This window comes from Sphaeramia orbicularis, chromosome 7 (assembly GCF_902148855.1).
Source record: "Sphaeramia orbicularis chromosome 7, fSphaOr1.1, whole genome shotgun sequence".
NCBI classification, from domain to species: domain Eukaryota; kingdom Metazoa; phylum Chordata; class Actinopteri; order Kurtiformes; family Apogonidae; genus Sphaeramia; species Sphaeramia orbicularis.
In genome coordinates this window covers 38,136,185-38,150,051 of record NC_043963.1, presented here as the reverse complement: position 1 = coordinate 38,150,051, position 13,867 = coordinate 38,136,185, and the positions used below count along the sequence as shown (strand labels likewise).

The 13,867-nt window shown below is 36.5% G+C and overlaps 1 protein-coding gene across 2 annotated transcripts in view; it reads right to left on the bottom strand.

Annotated features, from left to right (window-relative positions):
* gnai3 (guanine nucleotide binding protein (G protein), alpha inhibiting activity polypeptide 3) overlaps positions 1 to 13,290 on the bottom strand; it is a 31,799-nt gene extending 18,509 nt beyond the window's left edge. Inside the window, exon 1 of one of the 2 annotated variants that reach the window (XM_030139199.1) lies at positions 12,621 to 13,290. In XM_030139199.1, the coding sequence (XP_029995059.1) occupies positions 12,621 to 12,738 (118 nt within the window). In that variant the 5' untranslated portion in view covers positions 12,739 to 13,290. The remainder of the gene's footprint in view (positions 1 to 12,620) is intronic. The other variant, XM_030139198.1, reaches the window with a different exon arrangement.
* Between the last annotated feature and the right edge of the window lie 577 nt (positions 13,291 to 13,867).

The window sequence follows — 13,867 nt, the reverse complement described above, 5'->3', positions numbered from 1 at the left end:
AATGCCAATAAATGGCCTTTATTCTGTATGTGAGCTTTATGTATAAATTTCACCTCTAACGAGTCCTATACATAAACTGGCAAAAGACTAATCGTGTCCTGCTAATATTTGACTACTAGTTAAAAGTGTCATTATGATACATGTATGTATAAATGCATGTTATTCGTCTGTTTGTGCCTTAATTGTTGACCGCTTTTCCACTTTCAGTATCAACTCAACTTGCTTCGGTTGGCTACCAGTGGAATAGTACTCCATCCGCACAGTTGGGTGTCATAGAAATACAGTGTAAACAATTGTCGTGGTCAGTGAAATTGTAGCTACAAGCAAGGCAGCAATGGAGGAGACTGACATAAAACTGCAAGTTATAATCACTATAAATCATAATTAGATGAGAATATAGTTGTGTAGACTTAAAATCAATCATTTTATCCAGATAGATCCTACTTGGAAATTTGCTCTGATGTTTTCAGAGTTGCTGTACCGTGGCATGGCTCAGCATCCCACATAACAACATAATGACAAACACAAGTATCAATGGAGCGACCATTCTGGATCAACCAATATGCGAATTGTGTGCGATTATAAATCATCTTTAGTATCATTCCTGCTCACTTGGAACCTTGGCAAAGGTGGTACTAGAAATAGTACCTGACAGTACCTGGCGATTCCTGCTCTTACGTAGTGGAAAAGCCAATAGGACCGTGCTGAGGCAAGTTGAGGTGATATCGTCAGTGGAAAAGCTGCATTAGTTCCGTTCACGCCGTGTTAGCCCACCTTCTGGTAAAACGTTTGTGTGTCCTGGCACACAATGATCTGTGACGTAGACTTAAATGAAAAATAATACAGACTTGAATTGACCGCACTGATTATCCCCCTGGTCATGATCCAGCTGCTGGAGTCTGACTGATGCTTCTTTGTGGAAGTCTGGCGTCTTCTGAAAAGTTATCAGACTCACTGATAAAGAATCTGAAGGTTGTAGGAGATGAAGCTACGGATCTACATAACAGGCACTTCAGATGGAGTTTAACCCATAAAGACCCAAACAGCCACCGCAGACCCAAACCATCTACTGATCTAAACTGTTTAATACCTGTTGATCCACTAATTATATTAATACATGTCAATACTTGGTGTAAAATGCAGTTTGTCATCTTTTCATGATCATTAGATATGATCCATTTGGATGTTCAGAGGCTCTGTAGCGAAAGTGGAAACACCGTCATCTTCTACAACATTGATTGACCCGTGGAGTTGGATAAATGACACTGAACAGACAATTGCTTTATGTTCGGTTAACGATATATTTTACTAAAAATAGTCACTTTTTCTTCAGTTTTGATACAATAACCTTTGAATTTACTCTGAGCATTTACGAACATCTACTCGATCACATCTACATCTACATGAAAAAACATGATTTTAACTGAAAAACTCAAAATAAAGAGGATAATATTGCAATAAATGGTCATAAATCCCTTAAGAAAGGTTTAATATCAAGTGGGTCTTTATGGCTTAAGTTGTCCTTTAGATTTATTATCCATGCACAAGTTCACTCTAAAGGATTGTCTTGTTTTTAGATTCCAAAATGAAGCTTAATTAAAGAGGGTAAGATAAGATTGTATGCAGATGACATTATACATTAAGGATCATCCTCTGAAATAATTAGAAGAAACCATTTCCATAAACATCTGGTGTGACTTTAGACTGGGAGCAGAGGCATTTTTTTGGCTGATGTAACCACAGAAATCAGCAACCACAGGATGAAGATACTGTTGAGCAGAGGAATTTGAAATATGATGACTCTAGAAATAGAAGTAACGGGTGGAAAAATATTTTGGGATTAGGCTGCACATCACCATAATGTTAATAACGTTGTTCCCCCTGAACAGTGGCATGATAGATTAGTACCCAGGAGTCGATAGCAGATGAATTGTGTTACAGTAGAGTAAAAGCTTGGATGGTCGTCAACAAGAATTAAATCCATGAATTCTTTGTTTAAGCCAAAAGAGATTTATGCCCGGTCACAGACAGCAGGAGAGAACAAATTGTGTTGATCCCTCTCCCCTAACCAACTCTCATTCACAGTGTTTTTGGCTGATTATCAAATGTGGCCTGATGCCAGTTCACAAACCACTGCTACAGAGGCATCCGCAAAGCCGTCCAAACCCACGCAGGAGTCAGACTCCAAACCAAGCCTCATTTAACAAGAATCTCAAATGCAGATTTTTTATGAATCACTGTTTGTGGTTAAGCAGGAGAGCGTTTTCATTGGAAGGGTGTGCAGACTCTCCAGTTTTGTGGTTTTGCATTAAAAGAAACAGCCGAACTCCTTTTTGTTTTTCCTCTATAACTCTCTGGTTCCAACACAGACAGGGGGAAGAGGGCATTGACTGGAAAAAAGTGCTTCAACTCCTGTGGTCAGAGGTTGAAAATGATGGTTTCCATACAATGAGATTTACGCTCATGTTGTATTGTTGGTTAATCTTCATCCTCATGTGTTGGACTCGTCTGTATCCTCCTCACATGTTCCAACAAGCGCATCGATATGAGTTCATGTGAAATGAGTTTCAGGTTTCTCTTCTGTCGTTACACAAAGGGCTCAAGTACCTAAAATAGTCCAACTTCACCATAACAAAGCAGGATTGTAATCATGTTGTAATTTCTGCAGACAACAGAGGTAACAGTCTGGTAGGAATGCTCCAACAGTTCTGTGTGGTGAAAGCAGTCTTCACATCCTTTAAGTCCCACTTAAGTGAACATATACAAGTATTAACGATAAAATACAATTGAATTATTAAAGTAAGAGTACTACTTCAGTCCATCAGACCGATATATTATTAAATGCTTGCATTTTACAGGAAGTATGAGGTTGGAAATCTACCACTAGATAGTTACTTCTGTAGACTTCCTCCTCCTTCATCCTATCTCTGTGCACATTTCAGGCTCATTCTGTAAGGAAGGTCTGCGTGGGTCATTGTTGATTTGTTGTTCTTTATAGCATCGGTTCAGTGTTTTAACTTCCAGGACACAAGTTCTGCACCAACACTCTTTACAGAGGCAGGTTTAACGCTGGTAAAAATTTTAATACACAAATCTGTGTTTATGTTTGGGACTTTTTCTCATATGTATCTTTGATTTGATGAAGGTTTACTGAAATTAATCTCCATAAGAGGCTTTGAGTTTTATTTAGTTTAGCTATTAACAACTCATAAACATCTGGAAAAGCAGCACAGCGCTTTCTGGAAGATGTCAGGAGACAAAAAAGTTGGAAATCATTGGTTTAATTTCTAACTGTGTTGTAATTTAAAAGCTTGTTATATTATCCATTGTAATCTGTATCTTGTATATTAATTAATTTGTTGTGAAGCAGTTCCTTCTAAAGCGGGGTACACACATACAGGCTGTTTTGTCCCGATTTTTCAAAAATAGCCCCAAGAACACCATCATTCCCTCCTCTCATATGTCCTCTTCCATGTTGCATGTTGTGTTTTCTGGTCGTTGCTATGTTTCTTTTTTCTTCATTTTGGTTAGATCATGTTTGATGATGTGAGATTTCTGGTTTGGAGGACTAGATTCTGGATCAGTGGTGGGACAGAATTGTTATGTGTGTGGTGTGTTGAGATTACACACAAAACTGTTCAATTCCTGATTTTTTTATCTTTATGTGTGGGGTCTGTAACAGATAAAAAATCTCTTCAGGTTTAGAAAATCCTTATATGTGTACCTCGCTTAAAATGTAAATGATCTAAGATTGTGATTGAGAGAGATCATACAGACTGTGTCACAAAAAGTGTTGACAAAATTTCCTTTTCAACTATTATTTGTTTTCTACGATCTATTCACAAGTATAATTATGATAATTTACAAAAGCATTGCACATACATGTTGCACTGACCTATGGGTTTGTATCATGACACGCGTAAATATACACACCACTTTTAATTGGCGTGTTATCTTTATGCATTGTAAGCTTTCCGCATGTATGTTCATGCTGTTATTAGCCCCCTGTCCCACCTGAATCAATGCGTCAAATACAGCACACTGAGGGTTACAGTTAGGCTTAAGTTTAGGCTTAGGTTTAGGGTTAGGAATAGCGGTTATGGTTATGTGAACCAGAGATCTTGGCATGAATTGACGCGCGATCAAATGGAATATGGAAATGGAATTGAATAGCATGCGAAATGTTGAAAATGCATACGTATAGTGTGCCAAATGCCATGACATACAACACAAATTCATGAGATCAGTCTGTCAAAGTGACACTAACATTTGTCTAATTTATTTTGTTAACTATATGTTAATGTACTGTATGTTCATGCAGACTTTGTGAAACATGCAGTTTAGCTGCCGGTGAAATAATGACAAATGACAACTTCATCTAGTTAGGAATTTCTGTGAGCAGTATAATGTCAGTCTAGATTTAGGCAAAAATACAGAGCTTCAAGTCAGAAAATGACAACAAAAAACCATCACACACACCCTAATCCTCCAGAAACCAAAGAGAATGAGGAGGAAACATATCATAGTTTGGTTGTAAGTTGCCGTTACATTTCACAAGAGGTGAAAAAAATTTGTGGTTTGTGATTCTGCCTCAAAAGATCATCATATGATTTTGAGTCAAATTATCCAGCCCTGTATGAAGTGAAAGTAAAAACAAACAGACAATGGAAAATATTCAACTCAACCACCAGTACCCTAAAACGGTACTTAGGCCCAGTTTGTGAACAAATAGACGTGTTTATATTCCACTGTATTCCACATATTCTGTGTTCCAGTAATTTGGAAATGGGAGGAAGTGGGTTTACTGGCAGGGTTTTGTTCTGTTGTATCTTGTGGCTGAAGGTAAGTGTCACTGAAAACACAAAGAACAACCTGCTGTATATAATGATGGGAAATCTACCTTGTTTTGTTAGATTTATGTGCTTATCAGGAATGTGATCCAGAAAGCAAACAATAAGAAAAAAAAAGAGCAGGGCAAGAACAAATACATCAGTCACGTACTAAACCTGCCAGACTTGTGCAAAAGATTACAAAGGATTAAAATGGTGTTAGTGTTAATCTGCAGTTATAAATGTTGTATTTATTGAGACATGCTGCAAATCCTGTTATTATTTTTTTGAAAATGTAACACAGTATCTCAGTTTGTGTGTGTCTGCAAATCATAACTCAGATGCCAAGTTAACCAACCACAGACGTAATCGGTTTTCACACTGACATGTCCTTTCATAATCAGCATAAAAATGTGTCTGCTTGATGTAACATGACTGATTCTTTTAATAGAATGTGATTAAACATAATCAACACCCTCCGGCTATGAGCAGTTTGGGTACATTTCATAAATATAGTGCTACTTGCTAAGGCACAGACTACGAGTGTATAATGTTGAATCATGGGAACTTCTATATGACTGTACTGGTGGTTTCCTTTAATACCGTTTACGACTCAGTGTCTGGTTTAATAACTACATTCATACTTGACATCATCCATTTAATAACATGCATCGTACTCAGATCAATTCATGAAATAATGTCTCAGGCCATCGGTAATCAGATTATACTGGATCAACTTACAGGTAAAATGAAACCAGCAGACTAGGGACGACACACGCTGCAGTGTATGAGAGAGTTTAACATGGTTTCATCACTTACAACTATTACATTACTGGGGCACCGCGTCTGTCGATCGCCATCTCATCGGTTTCTGACTAGAACAGTTAAGTGCCTTGTAAATGTCCTGACAGCTGCGTATCATCTTATAGTTCTTAATGCACTTACTGCTGTAATACACCTGATTCTGTCCACAGATCGATACAGTGCTGCTTCTTTTAGGATTGGGTATGCGGTCACAGTGTCTCCTAGTGAGAAGAATGGAATAGTATAGTATAGAAAACTCATTTTAAGGTTTTTATGAGAATAGATTTGTAGACAATAACATCCTGCTGATGGCACTAACTGATTGGTTAAATGTAAAATCCTATCAACACTGAAATCCATGTCTTTACTCATTCAATTATAATCCCTCATAAATAGGGCTAGGCGATATGGAGAAAAAAATCATATCACGATAATTTCTTTCATATCAGACGATATCGATATGTATCACGATATAAACCAAATCACTATTTTTGTCCAGGTTAAATTTTCTGTTACTCATAAGTTAGTTGTGAAGACATCAGAAGGTTATTTCTGATTTAAATATGATCTATTTTCTGTCAGAGGTTGAACATGACAGATGTGCTGAAGACCATTACACAACTGTTTCAGATGAATAAAACAGGTCCATATATTTAAAACTACACTAAAAGTCTGACCAGCAGGCAAAAGCTTTCAAGTATTTAAAGAGAACACAGACAAAACAGACCATCTTCAGAAAGCAATACCAGGGGTATATATACATGGTGTGCATTCCTTAACTGCCATAACTGGTGTGAAACTGAAAATGAAACTTAACATGCTTTGAATGTCCGATTCCCGGCTTTTATGCCACACCCTACTTCTCAGAAACCCGGTCGCCCAAGTTCTCGGTCACATTTTCTCCCGAGGGAACACTCATTACCTCCCTCTGCAGCCCAAACATTAGCGTGTGTGCTGCGGCTGCTCTTACACCTGTGCTGTGTGCGTCAACCTAATTTGACTTGGCTCTAACCAAGGTTATAATAGTTTTGGATTTTTCATTATAGTTTAGTTTTGTTTAGTTTTGACTTTTTTTCTCTAATTCAGTTAGTTTGAATTAGTTTTAAGAGTGGGTTTGCTAATTTTTATTCGTTTTCATTTTTTTCTAAATGCTTAGTTTTAGTTTAGTTTTAGTATTAATTTTAAATTTGTCATATCTTTTATCTTCTTCTCAGTTGTATTCAAATAAATCTCATACAGGACTCTGCTGCTCTCTCCCAACTTTAGTCTCCATGTTTCCAGGTAGAGTGGGAACCAGAAAACGACTGTAAACCACAAGTGATGAGAAGTGACGGACTATGAAGTACCATATGGTGCCACTAGATAAAATTGCTAGAGCGAAATAAATCACTTTCGTATCAATCCGACATTGACAAAAGATGAAAACTAAGGGAATTTTATCCATAATTTTTATATGTTTTAGTTACTTTTGTAAGCACACAATACAGTTTCAGTTAGTTATCTTTTTTTTTTTTTAATTATAGTTTTCATTTATTTCAGTTAACAAAAATGTTTTTACAATTCTAGTTTTCGTCATTTTGTTAGTTTTTGTTAACGATAATAACCTTGGTTCTAACATGATTAGTTTGGTGTGGTGCTTCTTAATTATGATTGCCTGTTCTTATGTCTGTCAAAACATGGACGAATGAATTCTATTGAAATTGTATCAAGCATGTCTTATATTTCTATCGAGGAAAAGTTATATTGTGATATATCGTTATCGTTTTATCACCCAACCCAACTCATAAGCATTAAAATATTATTGAATTGTATATTCTTCATTTAATTTGACAGTTTACAGGTTTTTCATATACCCTTTTAAGTCAGAGATTTTCTAAAATGATCACTAACTGCAAAAAGTTCCACTCCCCAGGAATGGATGTCCTAAATTCTTTTTCAAAACAGAGGTGAAGGTTGATCCTCATGTGACCATGGTTCAGAAAAATTTCGACAAGATCCTGTTTGGATGGTACCACAATTTGCACATATGATGTTTGTTAAAACAAAATTTTACAAATCAGGAAAGTTGCAGTTTTCATGTGAGGATAGCAAAGTCAGTCGTTTTGAGTGTAACAGCTCAATGCACCACAACTCACACCTCACATGATCCATGATAACAACAAAATGACCATTACCTCAACGCACCCTGAACTTGGAGGATGTGGCAAACAAAATCTTAAAAAAGGTGAAAATCACAAGTCTGGTCATGTTGAAGGAACATCTTCATCCAGCTCTGATACCAACTCATGGACAGTTACAATGATGTCACCTTTGTGTCTGTCTGGAGTTTAGTCTTTATACTTAAAGCAGCGTATGACGTTTGTCACCAATTTCTCATCAAATCTGTAAAATCCCAGTGATAACCTAAGTATCACGAATCCATTAGTCTGTCTGTGATTACACTCCTGAATCACTCCCCTTACGGTGAACAACTTTGAAGTTGACTCCATCACAAGCAGTCCATTCGTTTACATACCAAACTGAAACCAAACGTCACTTTGGCCTTTTTGGAATTCCACACAGCCACAGTATGTACATAACGGATTCATGATACTTAGGCTATTACAGGTTTTACAGATTTGATGAAAAATTGGTGACGAACGTCATATGCTGCTTTAAGGATTTTCTCTGCCTAATACTTCAACACTTTTACAATAAATTGTAAAAGTAAATTGTAAATTGTAACTTTCTTAGCATGTAAAATTAGATTTTAAGTGGACAAACATCTGTGACAGACAGACAGACAGACAGACAGACAGACAGACAGACAGACAGATAGATAGATAGATAGATAGATAGATAGATAGATAGATAGATAGATAGATAGATAGATAGATAGATAGATAGATAGATAGATAGATAGATAGATAGATAGATAGATAGATAAGGTAGTTAAATATGTCATAAACAGCTTTGTTTATCATTGCTGTCACACACATGTAATAAACTTTATCGGAATGATTATTTCAGTTTGGTCTATTCAATATGTATTTTAATATGAAAATATCAGTGTCAATCATTCACTCACCATCTCCTGCTGAAACGTTTGGACTACTGGACTCTGCTCACAACTCTGGCTTACATGCCCTAACATTGACAATCTGCAATGTATATACATGTAAATCTCTAAAATGTTATTTGTTCCATATACAGGGTTCCTACAGGTTTCTACAAGTTAAATTTAAGAGTTTTTTAAGATCTTTTTAACCCATAAAGACTCAGTGTGGCTTTTGTGGCAGTTCCCAAATGAATATTTCTCTATTTCTAACCTCTATTAAGTGATTTATCACCATTTACTCAAACATTATGCTGTGTATTTAGCATTTCTACGTGAAAATCAGGTATTTTCCTATATTTAATTCACTTATTATATAGATGTTCATTAAAACGCAGACTAAAGTTGAGGATTATGATATCAGAAACAGTGAAAACTAAAGAAAAAGATTATTTTTTCTGCAAAATATATCGTTAACTGAACATAAAGCCCAGTGTGTCTATCCACTGTCATTGATCCACCTCCATGGGTTTTACTGGAGAATCAATGTGGTAGAAGATGACAGTGTTTCCATGGTAACTACGAAGCCTCTGAACGTCCAAATGGGTCATATCTGATGACCATGAAAAGAAGACAAACTGTATTTTACACCAATTATTTACATGTATTGATAGAATACGTGGATCAAAAGGTATTCAACATTTTATATTTGTGAGTGATTTTGGTCGCCATTGGATGTTTGGGTCTTCATGGGTTAAGACTATTTAGAACAGAATTTAGTGCTTATTTCACCACTATACTGACAAAAATTCATGAATCCTAGAATTTAGGAAAATGTATTTACTACTCCAATGCCTTGAATCCCATCATTCTAAGTCATTTCTCACCAGGGGCTGTACAGTTAATGATATTTGGTTCCTAATTTCTGTATAAATTATTGGATTGGAACGGGTGGAACTGAGTCGATTAACGTTACTTTCTTTGCAGCTTGGACACATTTAAACACAGTACAGTAAACACATTTATGGTAACATAACTTAAGACCTATCATATCAAATTTAATATGTTTTAAAGACTTTTTAAGGCACTAAATGCAGATTTGTAAAGACTTCAAGATATTTAAGACTTTTTAAGACCCCGTGGGAACCCTGATATATGAAAACACTACAGCAGGAAGTAGCCTATTCTAGTGTGTACAGTTTAGGAGGATGTGATGCTGATCCATGGTGTCTCCAGCTCAGACTGAACTTCTTCCTCCTATAGATTTTTTTCCTGTTTTTTAGCAACTTGCATCCAGCATTAAAGTGCTTTACTATTAACTACTATATTTGAGTATATCTGGCTGGAACAAGGGTGTCTGTACTTTTTTGGGGTGGGATTCAGTTGGTTCCAATCTGCAACTTTGCCACTAGATTTCACTAAATAAAACACACTGAATCTTTCATAAAAGACACTGACAGAGCCTTTGGGTGTAGTTTACAGACATGATGCAAGGAAGTGCACAGAAATGCAAACACATCTGTCACACAAGTTCATTTCCTGAACCACCGACTGACTGCGACTCATATCTATATATTCTTGCATATTTGCCCAACAGTAATAATATCTGCACTCAACAGCTATGACTGTAACAGCATTCTGTATCTTACACAATCAATTACTCTTTATTTTTTTGCACCTTGATACACTTACTCTTTGCACAGAGTACTCACTTCATTTATTTTTCTTTGCTTCGTGTACAGTTTATTTCCTTTATTGTGTTTTAGTTTAGTTTGCATTGTTTATTTCCTTTAGTTTAACTGTTTACGTTAGTCGTGTGAAGGGAACTTGCAAAGTAAGAATTTCATTGCTCAGTACTGCTGTGTATATGACAATAAACTTCTTAAATTTTGAATTTAGAGATAAACTGATGCAGAAAAAACAGACACAGAGAACCAAAAATGCTGAATGATGATGGTCTGGAGGCGTTTAATCCCCCTGGCATGTCTGTGCAGCCAACACCCAGTGATGTGTGATTATCACTGACTGTGTGTTCGCGTATGAGCAGACTGTGCATTTACATAAAACAATGAATGGATTCCACAGAGAGGCAGTTAAGCAAAGGCTGACACTGAAGTAAGATCAAACTACATCATAACTATAAGGCAATGATGTTAGTTTTAAGGTGAAGACGTTGGAAAGTAGGGAAAATAAACTGACCCCAGACAGGGGAAGGAAAGTCACAACTCCTCCAACACCAGATAACACCTATCGGCCTTTACACTTACACTGAATAAACAACATTTGTTAGATCAAGTGCGTCAAACATACGGCCCATGGGCCAAATCCGGCCCGCCAAACCTGGCCCGTAGGATGAATTTGCAAAGTGTAAAAATTACAGTAACAATCAAAGGTGTCAAACTCATTTTAGCTCCAAACTTTAAACAATATTCTGCCTGTTTCTAAATGATTTACACCTTTGTACAAATCTACTGTAATCTCTAAGGTGTAATGCACATGTATAGATGATAAATTGTTAAAATTGCATTTATTATTCTTAAAGGTGCGGGAGACTTTCATGACCAATTTTTCATCAAATCTGTAAAACCTCAGTCACAGTCTAAGTATCATGAATCTGTAAGTCTGTCTGTGATTACTCAGCTGAATCTCTTGCATTACGGTGAAAAATTTCTTAGTGCCATCAACTATAAACAAACCATGTGTTTACAAACCAAGTTGGGAGGTAACTTGGGCATCTTTGGTATTTTGTCACAATGTGCATTGTGGGAAGCGAAGGCTCGCGCCATCGCCTAGCAGCGGCAGCGGCCTTATGATATTATATGTAGTATAATAAAAAGTACTGTATCGATATTTTTAGGTATTTATTCAAATGCAGATATTGTGGAGGTTCATTTTAGTTTTTTGTTTTTCTTTATTTATATCTTATTTATTATTATTTAACACTGTTTTATTAAATAATGGTTATTTGAAGCATCCTAAAAGCACTTTTTACTGTCTGAGAGGCAGATGTTAGTTCCTTTGTTGGTATCGCACAAAAATACTGTTCTGATGTTAGTTCTGAACTAATGGAATAAGAACATTTGAACAGGATCTTAAACTGTAATGTCTGTAAAACATAATTACAGTTTTAATACAAGAGCATTTTGTGATATAGCATTAGATCTTGTTCTGATCAAATAAAAGTGTGTTTAGTGTTTGTGAATATTTCTGGTATAATTCAATTCTTCAAGGAAATAACCATTTATAAAAAAGAAACAAACAAAAAATTGCTTTTTTCACCAGAATCACGATACATTGTGATATATCGTATCGTGATCCTAGTATTGTGATTTGCATCGTATCGCCAGATTCTTGCCGATACGCACCCCTCTTCACAATGTAATTTTCCTTTTTTTTTTTTTTTTTTTTGCACTAAAACAAATTATTTATCAGTTATTTGGTTATCATTTTACTGGTCTGGTCCACTTCAGATCCACTTAGCCCTGTACTAAAATGAGCTTAACACCCCTGCTTTAGATTGTTAACATGAGTCTACAACCTAATTAAAGGGGATACACATAAGTCACCTAATTAGAATAGTAAAATGAACAGGTCACAGCTGAGAACATGTGCAAATTGTCACCACCTGTAAACAAACATTCCCCCACATTATCAAGCATCAGTGATAGAAACAGCAGTGAAGCAGCAGGAGGGCTGCAGTTAGCCTCTCACCACCAACATCTGGTTTACTTCTGAAAGTCCTGTCATCTAAGAAATGATGGACCACAGCTGCACAAAACCAACAGAGGAGGAGGAGGAGGAGGAAGAGGAGTGTGTGTCTGGATTTAGATCAACTACAAGGACTGAGTGTAAGAGGCACAGCTGAAATCACAACTAAGTTTAAAGACGCATTAAATAAGTTTAAAAAAAAAAAAAAAAAGAGAGAGAGAGAGAGAGACAGAGGAGGTTCATACCAAGTAGGAGAAGTTTCACTTCTCTGGAGGATTTCTCTCTGTCTTCTCGCAGGTTTTTGTCAATCATTTTACTCCTCTCCACCGCAGCCTTGTCCTCGGCGCTGATAGTGCAGCCCATTTTAATTTTTATTATTATTATTATTATTATTATTATTCTGTTCTCTCTTCAGTGTCTTCTCTTAGTGGCAGGTTGGGTTTTTCTCAGGGGTTCAGCTCATAGAAGTTGAAGGGAAGCTCCGTCAAACAGCACTTGGGTTCCTGTGGACTGAAGTTTCCCAGCCTGCTGCTGGGAAAAAACCCGGTGAGAGGGGAAAAGGCGTTGGCACCGGAGCCTCGTCTGTCCAACAAGACGCACAAAGTGATGCTGATCCGCTCCGTCCACGAGTGTCCGTCCACGGCTCACAACTTTAATCTGAAGCCTTACAAACAGTCCCTAATGTCTTTAAACGGCTTTATAGCACTTTCCCCTTGTTTACTGTGTTCGCAAATTAATAATAAAAAAAATAAAAAAAATAATACAAACTAAGACTGGAAAAAAAAAACAATTTCTGTGTGAACGTTTGTTAAATTCTTGCGCTTTTCCATAAAATTACACAATAAAACAACCAGCTTGTCTCCGGTTCCGTTACGTTGTCCTGCGTTCATCCAGATGATCCAGCTGCAAACCAAGCAAACGCCACTGAAGACGGAAAATCGACGCTGCCACAGGCACCATGGGTAATGTAGTCTTATCATCACAGAGCCATAATTTCTATCTGTGAAGTCAAATTATGGCCAAAATTTCAGCACAAATCTACAGATACGCTCAGAATTGTACTTTTATTCATTTATTTTTCATTTGAGAAGGAGCAGAAGACATGTGCGTGTTTTTTTCCACACTTCACATTCACTCACAGAGACAGGAGTGCGTTTTTTGTGGAATGAGAGCGCCCCCAGTGGATTTATAGTTGAACTGCAGTCATGGACGATAAATGAATACATCCAGTTAGTGCAAAATAGTTCTGTCAAAAAGGTTGATTTGTAATTTTACATGCATGTTTTGTACATATATTTCAATTAAATAGCTTTAAAGATTTCAGACTTATTTATCTGACCTCAAAGTGTGAATCTTTGTCTGTGTTTTACAGTAATTTCTGAGTATAATTATCAGTACATTGTATATTCAGTTGTAAAGAGGATGGGAAAAAGAAAAATGCTTTTTGTGAATAATAAGAGAAAAGTAATGACATAAAAGCAAAAAAAAAAAA